The sequence below is a fragment of the Salmo salar genome, chromosome ssa11 (genome assembly GCF_905237065.1).
Source record: "Salmo salar chromosome ssa11, Ssal_v3.1, whole genome shotgun sequence".
Taxonomy (NCBI): domain Eukaryota; kingdom Metazoa; phylum Chordata; class Actinopteri; order Salmoniformes; family Salmonidae; genus Salmo; species Salmo salar.
The window spans coordinates 40,408,598-40,429,414 of record NC_059452.1 but is presented as its reverse complement, the minus strand read 5'-3'; the positions used below and the strand labels follow the sequence as shown (position 1 = coordinate 40,429,414).

The 20,817-nt window shown below is 44.0% G+C and overlaps 1 protein-coding gene across 3 annotated transcripts; it reads right to left on the bottom strand.

Annotated features, from left to right (window-relative positions):
- Window positions 1-2,669: 2,669 nt before the first annotated feature.
- LOC106586577 (CMP-N-acetylneuraminate-beta-galactosamide-alpha-2,3-sialyltransferase 1) lies at window positions 2,670-16,515 on the bottom strand. Of its 3 annotated transcripts, none has more exons than XM_014174007.2 (6): window positions 16,111-16,515; window positions 12,728-12,921; window positions 8,821-9,003; window positions 8,544-8,589; window positions 7,849-7,971; window positions 2,670-5,233 (listed from the first exon to the last, which is right to left on the bottom strand). In XM_014174007.2, the coding sequence occupies exons 1-6, from the start codon at window positions 16,369-16,371 to the stop codon at window positions 5,060-5,062; spliced, it is 981 nt and encodes a 326-aa protein (XP_014029482.1). In that variant the 5' UTR covers window positions 16,372-16,515; the 3' UTR covers window positions 2,670-5,059. The 3 variants fall into 3 exon arrangements, with proteins under 3 accessions (XP_014029482.1, XP_014029483.1, XP_014029484.1); XM_014174008.2 differs by having other exon boundaries at window positions 7,849-7,968; XM_014174009.2 differs by lacking the exon at window positions 7,849-7,971.
- Window positions 16,516-20,817: the final 4,302 nt, after the last annotated feature.

The window sequence follows — 20,817 nt, the reverse complement described above, 5'->3', positions numbered from 1 at the left end:
GCCACGCGGTGTGAAGCGTTTGAATGGCCTGTGCAGAGAGGAGAGAACAGGGATAGACAGACACATAGTTGACAAGCTACAGAAGTGTTGTTTCTTGTATTATTGTCTCCTGTGTCTTTAGAGAACTGTTTCACTTTGATATCCTTTTTCTTCTGTCCTGATTTTCTCTTTCTTTTCTTCTGTTAACTAGATATTCTTATAGTATAGTATAGGCCGATTATCTTCTGGTTTAAATGGTGTATTTTACCTCGCGTCCAGTCTCATTCCAAACGTCGTAAATTGTTGTATCTGCACGAACCCAGCCTTTACTAAGTCATCCATACATCAACTGTCTTAAAATCATTTATTTACTAAACAAAGTAAGTCACAGAAAGTATACAAACAGTAATTATCGTCACAAAGAATTAGTAGAGTAATGTGCCCTAGTGGGCTAAACAGGCAGGGCTGATGTCTTGTTAAAACAAAGGGTCATAAAGGGCAGCTGAGAAGACACAGAGTTCATTAATATTAACAATTGATATGCTAATCCTTTGCACATGAACGCTCACTCATTCGGGAACAATTGCAATCAATATATATTTACGCTCAGTGTGTGTCGGGATCCTTGTTGGAGAGTTCTGTTCTGTTGGAGAGTTAGAATGGATCTTTTAAAGTGACATTCATTAATGTCGTTATAGAATGGATGTTTCGTCGGTCTTCGCGTTCAATGATATTAATTAATAGTCTGCAGCTAGAAATTCTATCAAAGTTATTATTCTGTCGCTATCGATAGTCTAAAAGTTTAACCACGTGGTATGGTTAAAGTTAAGTAGAGGGATGCAGGGTCAAACCTATTGGCCAACTCGTAATGGAGTGGAGGCCTGGTCTGAAGAAAGTAACCCTGGGTGGGGGTTTTATTCGGAATGACAGAAAAAGGCTGTCTCATGACGCCAGGTCTTGTCTGTGCCGATGACTGAGTTAAGCTTTGAACAGAAATACAATTCTATCACATTAACATCAGTACATAGCCTCAACATATTCCAAATAGCTTTAATCTTATTAAATCATTGTATACAACCATTTAGATGCAAGTCCCATAGCTGAGGCTATTATATAAACCTTAGTATGGTAATATGGTACTATTGTCTCCAATGGGTATCACAAAATTGTACCAAGCGGACCAGTTCGTAGCTGGATTCTTCCCCGATCTTTTATACCTTCTCCAGAACATAAATGTCGTTCGGTTCCCCAATTCTGTGAGTTGGAAGAATGTCCTTTGTCTCTCTAAGAAACCCCTCTCTGTCTCAACTGGGCCATGCGGCAGGACATTCTCCTTTAGAATTTTACGACCGCCTTCACAGGGCCTGGAGTCAACTGTGCTCCCTGTTCCCAGAGAGAGGGCAATGTCATGACAGTCGTGCCTGTATGACCTCCCTACAACGCCTGGGCATGCTCCTGATGAAGTGGCGGATGGTCTCCTGAGGGATCTCCTCCCAGACCTGGACTAAAGCATCCGCCAACTCCTGGACAGTCTGTGGTGCAACGTGGCGTTGGTGGATGGAGCGAGACATGATGTCCCAGATGTGCTCAATTGGATTCAGGTCTGGGGAACGGATTCAGGTCTGGGGACCAGTCCATAGCATCAATGCCTTCCTCTTGCAGGAACTGCTGACACACTCCAGCCACATGAGGTCTAGCATTGTCTTGCATTAAGAGGAACCCAGGGCCAACCGCACCAGCATATGGTCTCACAAGGGGTGAGGATCTGATCTCGGTACCTAATGGCAGTCAGGCTACCTCTGGCGAGCACATGGAGGGCTGTGCAGCCCCCCAAAGAAATGCCACCCCACACCATCACTGACCCACCACCAAACCGGTCATGTTGCAGGATGTTGCAGGCGTTCTCCACGGCGTCTCCAGACACTGTCCCGTCTGTCACATGTGCTCAGTGTGAACCTGCTTTCATCTGTGAAGAGCACAGGGCGCCAGTGGCGAATTTGCCAATCTTGGAGTTCTCTGGCAAATGCCAAATGCCCTGCACGGTGTTTGGCTGTAAGCACAACCCCCACCTGTGGACGTCGGGCCCTCTTACCACCCTCATGGAGTCTGTTTCTGACCGTTTGAGCAGACACATGCACATTTGTGGCCTGCTGGAGGTCATTTTGCAGGGCTCTGGCAGTGCTTCTCCTGCTCCTCCTTGCACAAAGGCAGAGGTAGCGGTCCTGCTGCTGGGTTGTTGCCATCCTACGGCCTCCTCCACGTCTCCTGATGTACTGGCCTGTCTCCTGGTAGCGCCTCCATGCTCTGGACACTACGCTGACAGACACAGCAAACCTTCTTGCCACAGCTCGCATTGATGTGCCATCCTGGATGAGCTGCACTACCTGAGCCACTTGTGTGGGTTGTAGACTCCGTCTCATGCTACCACTAGAGTGAAAGCACCGCCAGCATTCAAAAGTGACTAAAACATCAGTCAGGAAGCATAGGAACTGAGAAGTGGTCTGTGGTTGCCACCTGCAGAACCACTCCTTTATTGGGGGTGTCTTGCTAATTGCCTATAATTTCTACCTGTTGTCTATTCCATTTGCACAACAGCATGTGAAATGTATTGTCAATCAGTGTTGCTTCCTAAGTGGACAGTTTGATTTCACAGAAGTGTGATTGACTTGGAGTTACATTGTGTTGTTTAAGTGTTCCCTTCATTTTTTTGAGTAGTATATATATATATATATATATATATATATTTTGCCTGATGCTTCTTTGACTAGGTTACTTCCTTGACTAGGCTGACGTCCTACAAAATTAATACATTTTTTTGCTCATCCATTTAAACACACATCCATATACTTTCACTGAAAAAAGTAGGAGGATTATATAACATGTTACGATGTCTGAATACAAAATTAAAAGGCGATAACCCTCACAGTAATTTACCCACTACTGCTAGCCCGGAGTGGTGGAGTGATCCACTAAAGTGATCCATGGTGTCAGCGGCAGGTAGCCTAGTGGTTAGAGCGTTGGACTAGTAACCGATAGGTTGCAAGATCCAATCCCTGAGCTGACAAGGTAGAAATCTGTCATTCTGCCCCTGAACAAGGCAGTTAACCCACTGTTCCTAGGCCGTCATTAAAAATAAGAATTTGTTCTTAACTGACTTGCCTAGTTAAATAAAGGTAAAATAAAATATGGGCTGTGAGTATGAAGCCCATTCGGGGCAATATTATTTATAAGGAGAAAACCCTCCACTGCTGGTCCGAGGAAAATAACGCAAATGTGACGAAGCAGCCGATGATCAAAATGCATATAAAAACCTTATACAATTAAGTGTACACATTATGTAATTTCACCTATATTCATTGTAGTGACTAATATTTGTAATATTTTTGGGCCTCTCCTATAACCTTTCAGTCGGAGTGACTCCAAGCTCCTTTAATGTTCATTTACTATGCGTTTCCTGCTCTTCGATTCACAATACAACCAGAATTAGTGTAGGCCTAATAAATATTTGAAGTGTAGGCTAAACTAAAGTCCCATTTGCAATAGGTTATAGTTAGGAGGACACTATCTGGGGTGAATACGTGTAACATTTAAACTATAGTAGGCTAGGCTTGCCTATATCAACACCATTTTGCTTTAAATAGCTATTTAAACCGGCAATAGGCTATCGTGTTGATATATGTTAGCCCAGAAAATAACACGTCCATGACAATGAAGATGGCTCTATTGTCGATCTGAATGTCTATATAGGCTAAGCCAGTCAGTCAATAGCATGTGTTACAGAATAGGAGAGCAGTCAGTCAGTCGCTTATTGAATGGGCTTCATAAATAGTGAAGCCATGAGGCTAGGCTTCACCTCAGCGGATTTCTGGAGTAGCTTCGCCCTTTACTGGACACTTGGTGAACCTAGCCAGACCAGCCACTTTACACTGTTAAACAAAGGTAGGCTAGATAATGATTATAAAAACATTGTAGCCCTAACTTACATGTAGTCAGAGCAGCTCACAGATCACTGCACCTGTACATAGCCCATCTATAATTTAGCCCAAACAACTACCTCTTCCCCTACTGTATTTATTTATTTTGCTCCTTTGCACCCCATTATTTATTTCTACTTTGCACTTTCTTCTACTACAAATCTACCATTCCAGTGTTTTACTTGCTATATTGTATTTACTTTGCCACCATGGCCTTTTTTGCCTTTACCTCCCTTATCTCACCTCATTTGCTCACATTGTATATAGACTTATTTTTCTACTGTATTATTGACTGCATGTTTGTTTTACTCCATGTTGTTTCATGTTGTCAAACTGCTTTGCTTTATCTTGGCCAGGTCGCAGTTGTAAATGAGAACTTGTTTTCAACTTGCCTACCTGGTTAAATAAATAAAACTAAAGTAGTCTAGTGCACACATCCATGCAGCCTCATATGCTTAGATATTATTAGGCCCTAGTAGCAGTGCTGGTGAAGGCTGAAGTCGTAGGCCTAGCGCTTTATGAAATTCATTCTTAGGCTTCATTTTTAAGGTGATGGCGGTAGTTTCCTTAACAATACCACAATGAATGTAAATTCACATGTTGAAACAGAAAAATGATAACACGGGAGATTCATACTTACACAGGTGGTGAATATTGTCCAGACAGATTTTTGCATGCGATGCAGTTAATTTGAGTATCAGAACGTGCCGGTGGACTTCTGTTAAGGATGCATTAGTGAAAAAAAGGCATTGGGTCATGGCAATTTTAAACTGGCCAAGATGGAATTTGTTATTGGATATAATTATCTGCTGGCCGTCCTCAGCATCGTGGCTAATTTGGCCAGGTTGGCCTATGAGAAAAGCTAACAGCTAGCCATTTTAGACCAATAGTTAAACCATGGTCTAAGCCAAAGTTCATAAATATGGCCCCACATTGTTCAAGTTCACACAAAACCAAAAATGGTAGTGCAGATAAAAGGATAAGGTATTTGAGTACGTAAATGCTGTGCAATGTAGACAATAGGCTAACGCCTATTTGATTAATCCGCTTTAATAAAAAGCTCTTTATAGTGTATATACAGCTGTAAGGGAAATTATCTTTATGAATTATAAGCGAAATCCCTTAAATAGCTGTAGTTTGTGTATTTCTGAGAGCCTCATGATGACGTTGTACTCGTAGTTTCCATCGTGTAGTCCACTTTGGAGATTTTTATCGACTAGGGTTTCCCAGTAGTGGTGCCAGTTCCCATCTTTGTCTTTCCCAAATCCATACACATTCACCTGCAATGGAAATACATGTTTAGAGAGTTTGTTTCATAAAGTTTACCAAAAGGTTTTATTTATGGCAATGGGATATTGTGTATGCAGCCTACATGATTTGGGCCAGTAATATGTGACGATACCACAGATTGTCAGAACTATGCAAATCCATTAGGTGTCAGGGTTGGTGTCCTGCACTGCAATCATGTGTAGTACACAGTGTGCATCACAATACAGTGTGGAATGTGTGTAGTGGGGCGGCAGGTAGCCTAGTGGTTAGAGCATTGGGCCAGTAACCGGAAGGTTGCTGTCACGTCCTGACCAGTATAGGGGTTATTTGTTATTGTAGTTTGGTCAGGACGTGGCAGGGGGTATTTGTTTTATGTGGTTTGGGCTATGTGTTTAGGTAGAGGGGTGTTTGGTTTATGTGGTTCGGGGTTTTGTTAGTCTATGTTAGGTTATATCTAGTTTGTTGTAGTTCTATGTTTAGGTAATTGGGGTTGGACCTTCAATTGGAGGCAGCTGGTTATCGTTGCCTCTGATTGAGGGTCCTATAATTAGGAGTTTGTTTTTCATGGGGTTTTGTGGGAGGGTGTTCGTTGCATAGCTGTGTGTTGCCTGCACGGCTGTTTGTCGTTCGTTTAGTTTTTCTTGTTTTGTTCTTAAGCGTTCTAATAAAGTGAATATGAGCACTCAACCCGCTGCGCCTTGGTCCATCCACCACGACGACCGTTACAGAACCTCCCACCAAACCCGAACCAAGCAGCGGGCCCAGGAGGAGGAAGGATCCTGGGCCAGGGAAATAAGGGCGCAGCATCTGGAGTGGAAAAAGCAACGCGCTCGGGAGGTGATGGCATCCTGGTCGCTGGAGGTATTAGAGGCAAGGATAGACTGGACGTGGGAACAACTACTGGACCATTGTGACAACCTGCCTGGGAAGCAGGTAGAGGTGGAGAGGCAGCCCCAAGAATTTATTTTGGGGGGGGGCACACGGGTAGTTTGGCGGGGCCAGGATTGAGCCGCAAGCCAACTCCCCGTGCTTATTGGGGGCAGCCTATTACTGGTCAGGTCCCGTGCGTTGGAGTGATGCGCACGGCGTCGAGGCCAAGCATTCATAGGCCGGTGTGCGCGGTGCCAGCACCCCGGTATTTGCCAGGGGAAAGCGGGCATCCAGCCAGGAAGGGTGGAGCCAGTAGTGTGATCGAGACTGCCAGTACGCCTCCATGGCCCGGTATTTCCAGTGCATCAGCCCAGTCCAGTATGTCCTGTTCCCGCTCCTCGCACTAGCCTTGAAGTGCGTGTCTCCAGTCTGATACCTCCAGTACCAGCCCCACGCACCAGGCTTCCAGTGCATCAGCCCAGTCCCGAGCTTCCGACGACAGTGTACAGTCCGGAACCGAGTGAGTCTGCCCTACAGTCCGGAACCGAGTGAGTCTGCCCTACAGTCCAGAGCTCCTAGAGTCGCCTTACAGTCTGGGGTCGACAGAGAGGGACATTGCTGTAGAGACATCATGTGAGTGGAGTAAGTCAGCGGTGGAGCGGGGTCTGCGTCCAGCTCCTGAGCCACCTCCTGAGGGGGGAGTATTGGGGAAAGGGGGGTGTTGCAGGAGCACCGTCAGTGATGGTGGCCACCCTCTCTTCCCTCCCATGTAATTTTGGGATTTATTGTTTTGGGGGGTTATTTTTGTTTTTTTTGTGGAGGTGCATCCGGGGTCTGCACCTTTGGGGGGGGGGGGTACTGTCACATCCTGACCAGTATAGGGGTTATGTTATTGTAGTTTGGTCAGGACGTGGCAGTGGGTATTTGTTTTATGTGGTTTAGGTAGAGGGGTGTTTGGTTTATGTGGTTCGGGGTTTTGTTAGTCTGTTAGGTTCTGTCTAGTCTATTGTAGTTCTATGTTTAGGTAATTGGGGTTGGACCTTCAATTGGAGGCAGCTGGTTATCGTTGCCTCTGATTGAGGGTCCTATAATTAGGAGTTTGTTTTTCATGGGGTTTTGTGGGAGGGTGTTCGTTGCATAGCTGTGTGTTGCCTGCACGGCTGTTTGTCGTTCGTTTTGTTTTTCTTGTTTTGTTCTTAAGCGTTCTAATAAAGTGAATATGAGCACTCAACCCGCTGCGCCTTGGTCCGTCCACCACGACGACTGTTACAGTTGCTTGATCGAATCCCTGAGCTGACAAGGTAAAAATCTGTCGTTCTGCCCCTGAACAAGGCAGTTAACCCACTGTTCCCCGGGTGTCGAAGACGTGGATGTCGATTAAGGCAGCCCCCCCGCACCTCTACTTCAGAGGGGTTGGGTTAAAAGACACATTTCAGTTGGACAACTGACTGGGTATTCCCCTTTCCATAATATACAGTGTGTCTTGCTGAGGAAGTACACTCCTATCCACATTCCTAGCAGAGCATGTTGATATTTATTAGGATCCACATTAGTTCCTGTCAGGGCATGAGCTACTCTTCCTGGGGTCCAAACAATCACGTCGCAAAAGCCTACATCATAAATAAAACAATTCAAGACATTACTCTATTACAAATATAAAATTCACAGTACCACAACATTACTGTGTGTTTGCGTGGGTCTCTTCTGCGTTGTGCCATGAGGTGTTGTTGTATCTGTTGATATCTATAGGTCTTACCTTGTCACAGATGTGTAGGGATAATATCAAAGCCATGAATCCAGTGGAGGGGTATTTGCCCTGATAGTCAAGCCAGTTTTCATGAACATATTTCATAAACACAGGATTCAGAACCAATACCTGCTTGGAATATATTGCACATTACATGTCTATCAACCTGATTTAATTAGAAAAAGAGGAATGTCTATTGTGATGCATCAAATTTGAGAAGTCACTTTGTTAGATTGATAGTGTCAGATGGGATCCCATGATGCAGTTAGTACACTCCCATTCTGATGCTGTCTCAAGCTCTGACTCGTAATGACACACTCACCCCTAGGCAAATATTAATACCAATGTAGCTCAGTTGGTAGAGCATGGCGCTTGCAACACCAGGGTTGTGGGTTCAATTCCCACAGGGGATCAATACGAAAAGTATTAAAATGTATGCACTCTAAATCGCTCTAGAAAAGTGACTAAATTACCAAAAATATTAAAAAAAATACATTTGACATCACTGCCTCCTTTGTTAGGAAACCACCCAACCATATATTTAGTTGTTTGTTTTAAAAATGTATCTAAATAAGGCTCTGCCTATAACACACATCCTCAATTACAAGCAGAACTACTATCCAAGAGACAGTAGAAAAGATGATGCATTAGATATTGACTGTGTAGATGGATAATAACCATAATAAATTAACAAGGTGACTCACCAAATCTTTGTTGGCCTTCATCTTCTGTCTAAGTGGTAAATATGACCTGTTGAATAAAAGACTTCATTTCATCTAGGAGGTGCTAGCTATGTTATCTTAGGAAAATGCATGGTGTAGCAGTGTTTCCCAACTCCAGTAGCCCTGGACAAGCACACCGGATTCAACTAATCATCAAGCCCTCAATGAGTTGAATCAGGTGTTTTTGTCCAGGGACTGTAGGACCAGTGTTGATTAACACTTAACTAATCAGAAGAGTCCATGAGAAGTTGTTACTCACAAAGTGATGTGAGACCCAGTGGTCATGGCTCCTGGTAGCCACTGAAGGTCCAGAGTCTTGAAAGGGATCAACAGGAACCTAGTGGCTTTGTCCAGATCTACTGAACTCTCTGGGTACATGATGTGATACGTGGTCCGTTTCCCAACATCCTCTTCATAGCCAGAGGTAGGAGCCTTGTTCATTCTGGATAGTACAGTAAATAGCAGGAATCCATACAATAACTGCAATATTTCAAAGCTCTTCGTTCAACAGTGACAGAACGGGTAGCGCCATCTTTATTTTAAGTAGTCAATTTCTTATTTTCGGCTTCTATGAGTTGATTGGCAGTCAGTAAACAAATTGAAAATGGTATATGCTGCTACCTGGAGTGTGCTGTCTGTACAGGCATAAAGCCAAGGTCGGTTATTTACTGCCACATGCAGCTATGGAAGGTTTGTTCCTTTCTACTGGAGCGGGAACTCCTTCCCTACTTCCCACAAATCTAAAAGCGTTGGATTGGTGGAGGCATGGGCAAGCTAGTGGGAGTTCCACCATATCTTACAGTGCCTACAGAAAGTATTCAGACCCATTGACCATTTCCACTTTGTTACGTTACGGCCTTATTCTAAAATTGATTAAATCCCCCCCCCCCCCAAATCGACACACAATTCGCCATAATGACAAAGCAAAAGCAGGTTTAAATTGTTGCAAATTTATATAAAAAAAATAACAATTACATAAGTATTTGGACCATTTACTCAGTATTTTGTTGAAGCACCTTTGGCAGAGATTACAGCCTCGAGTTTTATGGGTATAACTAGAAGCTTGGCACACCTGTATTTGGGGAGTTTCTCCGATTCTTCTCTGCAGATCCTTTCAAGCTCTGTCAGGTTGGTTGGGGAGAATCGCTGCACAGCTATTTTCAGGTTTCTCCAGACATGTTTGTGCTTAGGGTCGTTGTCCTGTTGGAAGGTGAACCGTCACCCCAGTCTGAGGTCCTGAGCACTCTGGGGCAGGTTTTCATCAAGGATATCTCTGTACTTTGCTCTGTTGGTCTTTCCCTCAGTCCCGACTAGTCTCCCAGTCCCTGCAACAGAATAACATCCCCACAGCACACTTCCACCACACGTTACCGTGGGATGGTACCAGGTTTCCTCCAGGCATGACGCTTGGCATTCAGGACAAAGAGTTTAATCAAATCAGAGAATCTTGTGTCTCATGGTCGGAGTCCTTTAGGTGCCTTTTGGCAAACTCCCAAGCAGGGTGTCATGTGCCTTTCACTGAGAAGTGGCTTCCGTCTGGCCACTACCATAAAGGCCTGATTGGTGGGGTTCTGCAGAGATGGTTGTCCTTCTGGAAGGTTCTCCCTTCTCCCCAGAGGAACTCTGGAGCTCTGTCAGTGACCATCAGGTTCTTGGTCACCTCCCTGACCAAGACCTTTCTCCCCCGATTCCTCAGTTTGGCCAGGCAGCCAGCTCTAGGAACAGTCTTGGTGGTTCCAAACTTCTTCCATTTAAGAATGAATGAATGAATGATGGAGGTCAAGGTTCTTGGGAAACTTCAATGCTGCATAAATAAAAATGTTGGTACCCATATCTATGCCTCGACACAATCCTGTCTCAGAGCTCAAAAGACAATTCATTCAATCTCATGGCTTAGTTTTTGCTCTGACATGTAGTGTCAACTGTGGGACATTATATAGACAGGTGTGTGCCTTCCCAAATCACGTCCAATCAATCGAATATACCACAGTTGGACTCCAATCAAGTTATAAAAAACATCAAGGATGATCTTTGGACACTGTTAACTAACCTCCAGACGAGCTTCAATGCCATACAACTCTCCTTCCGTGGCCTCCAACTGCTCTAAATGCAAGTAAAACTAAATGCATGCTCTTCAACCGATCGCTGCCCGCACCTGCCTGCCAGTCCAGCATCACTACTCTGGATGGTTCTGACTTAGAATATGTGGACAACTACAAATACCTAGGTGTCTGGTTAAACTAAACTCTCCTTCCAGACTCACATTAAGCATCTCCAATCCAAAATTAAATCTAGAATCGGCTTCCTATTTCGCAACCATGCATCCTTCACTCATGCTGCCAAACATAGCCTCGTAAAACTGACTATCCTACTGATCCTTGACTTCGGCAATGTCATCTACAAAATAGCCTCCAACACTCTACTCAGCAAATTGGATGCAGTCCATCACAGCGCCACCTGTTTTGTCACCAAAGCCCCATATACTACCCACCACTGCGACCTGTATGCTCTCGTTGGCTGGCCCTCGCTTCATATTCGTCGCCAAACCCACTGGCTCTCATCTATAAGTCTTTGCTAGGTAAAGCCCCGCCTTATCTCAGCTCACTGGTCATCACAGCAGCACCCACCCGTAGCACGCGCTCCAGCACGTATATTTCACTGGTCACCCCCAAAGCCAATTCCTCCTTTGGATGCCTTTCCTTCCAGTTCTCTGCTGCCAATGACTGGAACGAATTGCAAAGAAAAATAAAAAATATATAAAAAAATAAATAAATCACTGAAGCTGGAGACTCATAGCTCCCTCACTAACTTTAAGCACCAGCTGTCAGAGCAACTCACAGATCACTGCACATAGCCCATCTGTAAATAGCCCATCCAACTACCTCATCCCCATACTGCATTTATTTTTTTGCTCCTTTGCACCCCAGTATCTCTACTTGCACACTCATCTGCACATCTATCCCTCCAGTGTTTGATTGCTAAATTGTAATTATTTCGCCATTATGGCCTATTTATTGCCTTACCTCATTTGCACACTGTATAGACTTTTTTTTCTATTGTGTTATTGACTGCATGTTTGTTTATTCCATGTGTAACTCTGTGTTGTTTGTGTCGCACTGCTTTGCTTTATCTTGGCCAGGTCGCAGTTGTAAATGAGAACTTGTTCTCAACTGGCCTACCTGGTTAAATAAAGGTGAAATAATGTTTTTTTTTTTTATTTAAAAAAATAAATAATATCAATATAAACAGATTGAGCTTGGCTGCATCTTCTGAGTTTCATAGCAAAGGGTCTGAAAAACCTGTTTTTACTTAGTCATTATGGAGTAGTGTGTGTAGATTGAGGATTATTTTATTTAATCCATTTTAGAATAAGGCTGTAACGTAACAAAATGTGGAAAAAGGGAAGAGGTCTGAATACTTTCTGAATGCACTGTATATAGTAATTTATTTTCAAACCAGTGATGGGAAGTGAACAAGTGCACACTGAGCTGGTGGGGATAATTGGGACATAACTCTCAATTAAATTGGCTGATCCCTCCTACTGACCTGGATGGCAGGGACGTGCACAGACAGGGTTCTACCTGAGCACCTGTCCCTTTGCCTTCCCACTTGCCAAGTGCCCTTTTGGGTGGTGGTATAATTATACTTTTTTTGTATAGTTTGTCTTTGTTGTTCTGAACCCACTGCCCCCCAAGTTGTGACATCTTCAAGTTCGCCACCCTGACCCCTGGTCTGCCCTGTACGGAGCTTGCGTGCGCCCGGTTGCCCCCAGTCTGCCTTGTACAGAGGACGCGCACGCCCCATTATCCAAACAAATTGAAATGCGATCACCAGTTGAGTGTGTGTAGCAAGCCATCTAGTTTAAATATCAACAGTACTGCCACAGCAGCATAACATTTCATCAACAATTGATTTACATAATAGTCAGTCTGGTTGGCTGATAGCCAACACGCAGCAGAAAGACGGGCAGTTGCCGGTGGGTGCCCTTCTTTTCCAATTTTGAGCACCTCCAAGGTCTGTTTACGGCCCTGCTGTATGGAATCCTGTGATCCTTCCTTAACCCATAGGAAGTCCCACTCAGTTGACTAATTCAAAATGGCTTAAGTCTTCAATGGCACTACCAATGCTTAAACAGGTTGTGCCAAGTGCGCCCTCTGTTGGCCTACCTTATGACGACGTCACTGGAGTCTATGAGGGCTCCGAAGTGGGAACCCTTGAGGTTCCCAGAGTTCCCCACCACAGCACAGCTTCCATGGCGCTGATGGCCCGCATCCATGTGGAGGTCAGCATCAGGGATGACCTGGAACAACTTCTCCACCACCTCGCTGAATTTGGCTGTGCTACTGTCATTCTGGATTTCCTGGTGATAAGAGGGTACTTTATTTGATTGCGCCAGCCAACACATGAAACACCAATAAATACACCATGGACGAGCAGCACAACTCAGATGACAATCATAACATCAGCCCAAACAAGTCAAATCTGATTATGTATATTGTGTGATTTGTATATAATGATTTCATGTTCAACGACTGCAGAGGGAACTGAGCTGTTAAATCTGCTGCAATGCATCATTTGAGTATTCTGAGACTTATGTTTGGATTGTACATGGTCTCTGTCCAGAAAAACAGGTTATTGTTGACTACAATAGCAATCAGTTAATCAGTTGTCAGTGACAACGCTTGTATTGCAGCGTGTGAAAGAGCTGGCCTTACGCGATCACTTAAAGAGGCTTAAAATCAGAAGTGTGAATATTATTATTTTTTTATTGTAAAAGGGCAGGATAAAAGAATCAAAACTGACAGCTAAAACTGTGGTTCACCAGCTACATTCACACAGGCAAATTTAGACCTTTGTTCCACTGTGTAGTGTGACCAATAAAATATTTTTCAGAGCTAATCTGATGGTCAAAAGACTAATTAGTGCAACACACACAAAAAAAAGAAGAGATATATATATATAGAGCTCAAAAAAATAAAGGGAACACTTAAACAACACAATGTAACTCCAAGTCAATCACACTTCTGTGAAATCAAACTGTCCACTTAGGAAGCAACACTGATTGACAATAAATTTCACATGCTGTTGTGCAAATGGAATAGACAACAGGTGGAAATTATAGGCAATTAGCAAGACATCCCAAATAAAGGAGTGGTTCTGCAGGTGGTGACCACAGACCACTTCTCAGTTCCTATGCTTCTTGGCTGATGTTTTGGTCACTTTTGAATGCTGGCGGTGCCTTCACTCTAGTGGTAGCATGAGACGGAGTCTACAACCCACACAAGTGGCTCAGGTAGTGCAGCTCATCCAGGATGGCACATCAATGCGAGCTGTGGCAAGAAGGTTTGCTGTGTCTGTCAGCGTAGTGTCCAGAGCATGGAGGCGCTACCAGGAGACAGGCCAGTACATCAGGAGACGTGGAGGAGGCCGTAGGAGGGCAACAACCCAGCAGCAGGACCACTACCTCTGCCTTTGTGCAAGGAGGAGCACTGCCAGAGCCCTGCAAAATGACCTCCAGCAGGCCACAAATGTGCATGTGTCTGCTCAAACGGTCAGAAACAGACTCCATGAGGGTGGTATGAGGGCCCGACGTCCACAGGTGGGGGTTGTGCTTACAGCCCAACACCGTAAAGGGCGTTTGGCATTTGCCAGAGAACACCAAGATTGGCAAATTCGCCACTGGCGCCCTGTGCTCTTCACAGATGAAAGCAGGTTCACACTGAGCACATGTGACAGAGTCTGGAGACGCAGTGGAGAACGTTCTGCTGCCTGCAACATCCTCCAGCATGACCGGTTTGGTGGTGGGTCAGTCATGGTGTGGGGTGGCATTTCTTTGGGGGGCCGCACAGCCCTCCATGTGCTCGCCAGAGGTAGCCTGACTGCCATTAGGTACCGAGATGAGATCCTCAGACCCCTTGTGAGACCATATGCTGGTGCAGTTGGCCCTGGGTTCCTCCTAATGCAAGACAATGCTAGACCTCATGTGGCTGGAGTGTGTCAGCAGTTCCTGCAAGAGGAAGGCATTGATGCTATGGACTGGCCCACCCGTTCCCCAGACATGAATCCAATTGAGCACATCATGTCTCGCTCCATCCACCAACGCCACGTTGCACCAGACTGTCCAGGAGTTGGCGGCTGCTTTAGTCCAGGTCTGGGAGGAGATCCCTCAGGAGACCATCCGCCACCTCATCAGGAGCATGCCCAGGCGTTGTAGGGAGGTCATACAGGCACGTGGAGGCCACACACACACACTACTGAGCCTCATTTTGACTTGTTTTAAGGACATTACATCAAAGTTGGATCAGCCTGTAGTGTGGTTTTCCACTTTAATTGTGAGTGTGACTCCAAATCCAGACCTCCATGGGTTGATAAATTGGATTTCCATTGATTATTTTTGTGTGATTTTGTTGTCAGCACATTCCACTATGTAAAGAAAAAAGTATTCAAGATTATTTCATTCAGTTCTAGGATGTGTTATTTTAGTGTTCCCTTTATTTTTTTGAGCAGTGTATATATAAAATAAAGTGGGCTGCCTGTCTAAACACAGCTACCTTATCCTTGTGGGTGTCTCTCTAAACAATGACACACCAGTTCATTCAATAATTAGGTCAGAGGGACCACAAGTGTTCAATTAACCAGCCAATCATGATTCACAACCAATTAACAGGGAAGAGGCACAATTTACGTTGTTGCTATAGTATTGCCTGGAATGACAAATGGTTAAAATGAAAGGAATTCTGCATCCAACTTGTTTTATCCGGTAGATTAGCAATATATTAAAACAATGTCCTTGTAGTGAAGGGCTCACTCATTCACACAGCCTAAACCCAACCAATAAAAGTTAATTCTGAATTAAACTCAAACAACGAGAAAAAGAAACACGCAACAGTATTAACAAGATATTTAACTTTAGCAAATAATAATATGTTTGGCCATTTCAATGTGTAGTTGTAGTGAGCGTTTGGGACATTCATCGACCAACGTTAATAGGCTAATCCAGTGGTCATCAACCGGTCGATCTCCAAGGTATTTCTAGTCGATCGCCAAACATTTCTGTAAAAAACCCAACGATAAAGCCTTGTGTTCCTATTTTTTTATTATTATTAGTCACGGGCTGTTGGTGTTAAGTGCAGCCAATTTAGCTTCCCTGCGCCCCGGGTAGGCAAACTGTTGCCATGTCATGTGTCTGAAGGATAGCGCGCTGGACTTCGGGTTAGAAGGTCGAGGGTTTCATTACATTGGTGTCAGAAGTGATCGGACCTTGCATCCACGACAGTGCGTGTGCTTGGCCAGTGAGCGCGTTCCTATAAGACGTTGAGTCGCAAGCTAGCGCGAAGACGCGCTCTTTGAAAGGAGGGAGTAGTGTAACGACCCTGGGTGTATAAGCGCGGATATCGACTCTGCCGCTCGAGTATTCTTTTGGGGCACAGTCGATAGCGCGCTGGACTTCGGACTAGAAGCTCGAGGCCAGCTCCCTGCCTGTTACATTAGTTAAGACATATTTAAAAAAATATATATATATACACATATAAAAATATATTTGGCCTACCCGCCACCACGTTCTGGTATCATCGGAGAGTTTCTTGTTCTCTCTCGTCAGAAATAGTTTGATAGATCTGATGAAGCGCTTCTGAAACCATGGGTCGTCGTCCGGCGGTGGTGAGAAGATATCGTCCTGCGGCCCAAGGGCATTTTTTACAAAATTCACAAATGAATTGGAGGATTGCTGTCCAGAATAAAACACAATGATAGTAAAGATGCAGAGTAGAACAGTGGTTAGAAGGCATTTTCTAATCCTGAAGATAATCATTTCGTAGGTGGTATAGAATCCTCACCACCTGTTTAGAAACCAATAATGAATATGTGAAAACGCCACTAATAATGCTGGTTTCAAAACATCAAGGAAGTGGGAACTCGCTTTCAAGATAACTGCGAACTTGGAAAGAAAAATCGTTTGATTCTTCCTCTATGAGGTTTAACGGCGGTTGGCATCCAATTTGTTGCATTACTGCCACCTACTCGACTGGAGTACAACTCCCTTATACCTTGCTTGAACAATAAAAATGTACTAAATAAATACCCTACCATCTAACACTACACTCACTCATTTCAAAATTGTCTAAAATAAAATTAACACCACCCTACTCCATTAAATGTATGTATTCCTACCTCATGCCATCATCCTGAAAGGATGGGACATCACCACTTAACACACCCTGTAACTCTTCTGATGTCAAGTCTCGCACACCCAAATACCTCTTTGCAGCTGCCTCCACAACCTCAATTTTCTGCGACTTGCTATAAATGATAGAAATCTAATCTTACTGAAACTTATATCACTTTTTGGCCTATCCCTTTGTACTGGTATACCTCTATTACTCTCACCACTCCCCCTTAACCCAGTCCTCTACTTTCTTCACTTGGGGTAAAATCACTGTGGAAGCCAAGCCATATTATAACCTATGTGTTGTGATAATTGCGTTGTAAATCACTGTGGAAGCCCAGCCATATTATAACCTATGTGTTGTGATAATTGCGTTGTAAATCACGGTGGAAGCCAAGCCATATTATAACCTATGTGTTGTGATAATTGCATTGTAAATCACGGTGGAAGCCAAGCCATATTATAACCTATGTGTTGTGATAATTGCATTGTAAATCACGGTGGAAGCCAAGCCATATTATAACCTATGTGTTGTGATAATTGCGTTGTTTGTTCTATACATCCTGTTAATTCATATGCCTTGTGACCGTGATATATAGGTCTAAAAGCTGAGACAATAAGAAGACACAGTGGCAGTATAAATTCAACCACACCTTCTCGTCTATCATTCTATCATACAGTACACACTTTTATTTTTTGTTGTCCTAGGCTATCTGGCTAAAATGCTTGATTTCCAGGCTAACTTCCGTTCATGGGCAACGTGAACTAGTTAACATTAGCCTTCTACATATTGAACTTCCATCCTCTCAGGCCATGACCTAATGGTTGAATCAGAATCACCCTAATAATCATTGGCCAGTATGGAGAATTAAGTAAAACCACAAGTCCAAATCCCTATCTCCATCCATGGCTAATTTAGGAAAGAGACCAATTTTAGCTAGCTAGCCGCCGGAGGACAACACAACCAGATGCAACAATTCAAGTTTTTCTCTCAATGACATATGCTCTCAATGGGATTTCATAGGAGCAGCGGCAACCCGTCATTCAGGGCAACAAAAAAATTATTTAATACAAAATATATATATATGTGATTGTTGCCTGTTTTGCATGTTATTTCGGTATTAATATGTGTCACATATCAGTTTGTAAACCATGTAAAAAATGTAATAATTGAGTTAATAAGGCCGCATGCAAATATGGCCTCTTTGCTTTCTTGAGTAAAGCAGCTCCAAAATACAGGTGTTGCAGCCTAGCTCAGTATTTTCTGTGGTGTTGGGGCAGCCAGCGGAAAATACAGAGCGTAGGGGTTAGTAATGTTCTCTAGTTGCACCGTGATTGGCTCAGTGTTCTGTCACCCATAGGGATACTACGTCACCGGCAAAATCTATGGGGAGAGCAAAACAATTCAAGCCCCTTGGGTGTTGCCATAGATTTACATTAGAAGTGTCCATCCAAGAAGGCTCAAGGTCATTGGCCACAGATACAATGACGTCAAATTACGTTATATCTACCCTAGCTTTGATTGGACTGATCATGTCAACATCATGCTTTCAAAATCTTAGCTAGACAAGCAGTCATCATGAATCAAGTCGACAATCTACTGGCAAATCCTTTTCAATCCTTGTCATATCAAGAGAAATTATAGATATAACGTATCGGTGCTCATCAGCCATTGGACATAAACATTACACAACAAGTTGGAAATCGCAAATTCAACAATGAGTGGTTTGGAAGGAATCCGTGGCTAACTGCAAGTGTTGCAAAGCAACCACTAGCCCACTAGTCAGTGGAGGAGTGTGTGTGGTCCAAGTCTGGATTTAAGAGTCTCTTTTCCAAGCTTAAAAGGATAAACATTCATAAGCAACACCATAGGCCAGAAAAGGTTGAATACATTGGCCATACTGTCAATCCAGCATTACTTCTGCAGCGTTCAAAACAACTGGAAACTCGGAACTAGGAAATCTCAGACTTCAGTGAGTTCAAGACAGCTGAAAACTCGGATAAAAACGAGCTCCGACTGGGAAAATATGTTTTGAACAGAATTCACAGAATCCGGGGGTATCGTCGGATGGGGCAACAGTGTCTCCCGACCCCTCCTGTCTCAGCCTCCAGTATTTATGCTGCAGTAGTTTATGTGTCAGGGGGCTAGGGTCAGTCTGTTATATCTGGAGTATTTCTCCTGTCTTATCCGGTGTCCTGTGTGAATTTAAGTATGCTCTCTCTAATTCTCTCTCTTTCTCACTTTCTCTCTTTTTCTATTTCTTTCTTTCTTTCTTTCTCTCTCTCTCGGAGGACCTGAGCCCTAGGACCATGCCTCAGGACTACCTGGCCTGATGACTCCTTGCTGTCCCCAGTCCACCTGGCCTTGCTGCTGCTCCAGTTTCAACTGTTCTGCCTGCAGTTATGGAACCCTGACCTGTTCACCGGACGTGCTACCTGTCCCAGACCTGCTGTTTTCAACTCTCTAGAGACAGCAGGAGTGGTAGAGATACTCTGAATGATCGGCTATGAAAAGCCAACTGACATTTACTCCTGAGGTGCTGTTGCACCCTCGACAACCACTGTGATTATTATGATTTGACCCTGCTGGTCATCTATGAACATTTGAACATCTTGGCCATGTTCTGTTATAATCTCCACCCAGCACAGCCAGAAGAGGACTGGCCACCCCTCATAGCCTGGGGCCTCTCTAGGTTTCTTTCTAGGTTCTGGCCTTTCTAGGGAGTTTTTCCTAGCCACCGTGCTTCTACACCTGCATTGCTTGCTGTTTGGGGTTTTAGGCTGGGTTTCTGTACAGCACTTTGTGACATCAGCTGATGTAAGAAGGGCTTTATAAATACATTTGATTTGATTTGAAGTCAGGAACTCGGCTCTCCTTCTAGAGCTCCGACCTGAAGATCACTGACGTCATGATTCAACCTTGTTTTTTCCCCCGAGTTACCAGTTGTCTTGAAAGCACCATACATCCAGAGAATTCCAGACTTTGATGACAAAGTTTGATGACAAAATCTGCCCACAAGAAGGACCGCTGCGCCACCTTCCTGTTCAAGTGAGCACAGCACAAAAAGGTGAGTCCAAAAATATCTTGCTTGTCCTGGAGATATTTACACAGCTTTCAAAACGTCACACCAGGGTAAGCCTACATGAAACACATGTGAAAAATAAATTGTGGAAAAACGTTTCGAACCATTTCCCTCTTTGATCCCTATCTTTTATGGGTATTATGACTCATACTGTGGTAATATATAGGCTTTGCCCAAGGAACCATGGCGGAGTTAGTGCCCACAAAAAGACGCCATTAATATTGCACTCTATTAGGCTACAGTTTAAATAAGTTATGATGAAGTGACAGGGTGGTGAAAGTGCACGGTGATGAGCTTGATGCTGTCAAGTATGCTCTCTCTCCGGCGCTCTAGGTCGCCATGCTCCCGCGCCTCAGCCGGATCGACAGGTTCCCGCGCTTCAGCAGAGGTGACCGGTCCTGATCCCCGGGATAGTAATTTTGGTCGGCGTCCTGCGGTCGGAGCCGCACGTAAGGGAGGGGGTACTGTCACGTGTGCTCCCTCTCTGACCTCTAGGTCACCAGGCTGCTGATTATTGCACACACTTGTCACCATCGTCACGCGCATCAGCACCTTATGTCACCTGGACTCCATCACCTCCTTGATTACCTGTCCTATTTATGTCACTCCCTTTGGTTCCTTCCCCAGGCGTTATTGTTTCTGTTTCAGTTTCATGTCTATATGCTGTTCTTGTTTTGTATTATGTTCCATTTATATATTAAATATTCACTCCCTGAACTTGCTTCTTGACTCTCAGCGCACTTGACACAGATGCTCCTTTCCAATAAAAATCGAGGGTCTTATTCTGGTGACATGATGATCGATGATTGGTTGCTGTTTGACAAGTAAAAATGATCTCGCTCTTATCCATAATTTCATCAACAAAAATATGAAAATGTCAACGATTTTACTGCATTATGATTCATGTAAGGAAATCAGAATTGAAATAAATTCATTAGGCCCTAATCTATGGATTTCACATGACTGGGAATACAGATATGCATCTGTTGGTCACAGATACAGTTGAAGT

Excerpts from the sequence above, each read along its gene's own strand:
- LOC106586577 (XM_014174007.2), bottom strand. The coding sequence starts at position 16,371 with ATGATTATCTTCAGGATTAGAAAATGCCTTCTAACCACTGTTCTACTC. Across the intron at positions 12,922-16,110 it reads ATACCAGAACGTGGTGGCGG|GAAATCCAGAATGACAGTAG; the intron begins GTAGGCCAAATA and ends TCTTATCACCAG. Across the intron at positions 8,590-8,820 it reads ACTGGGTCTCACATCACTTT|GTCATATTTACCACTTAGAC; the intron begins GTGAGTAACAAC and ends TTTATTCAACAG.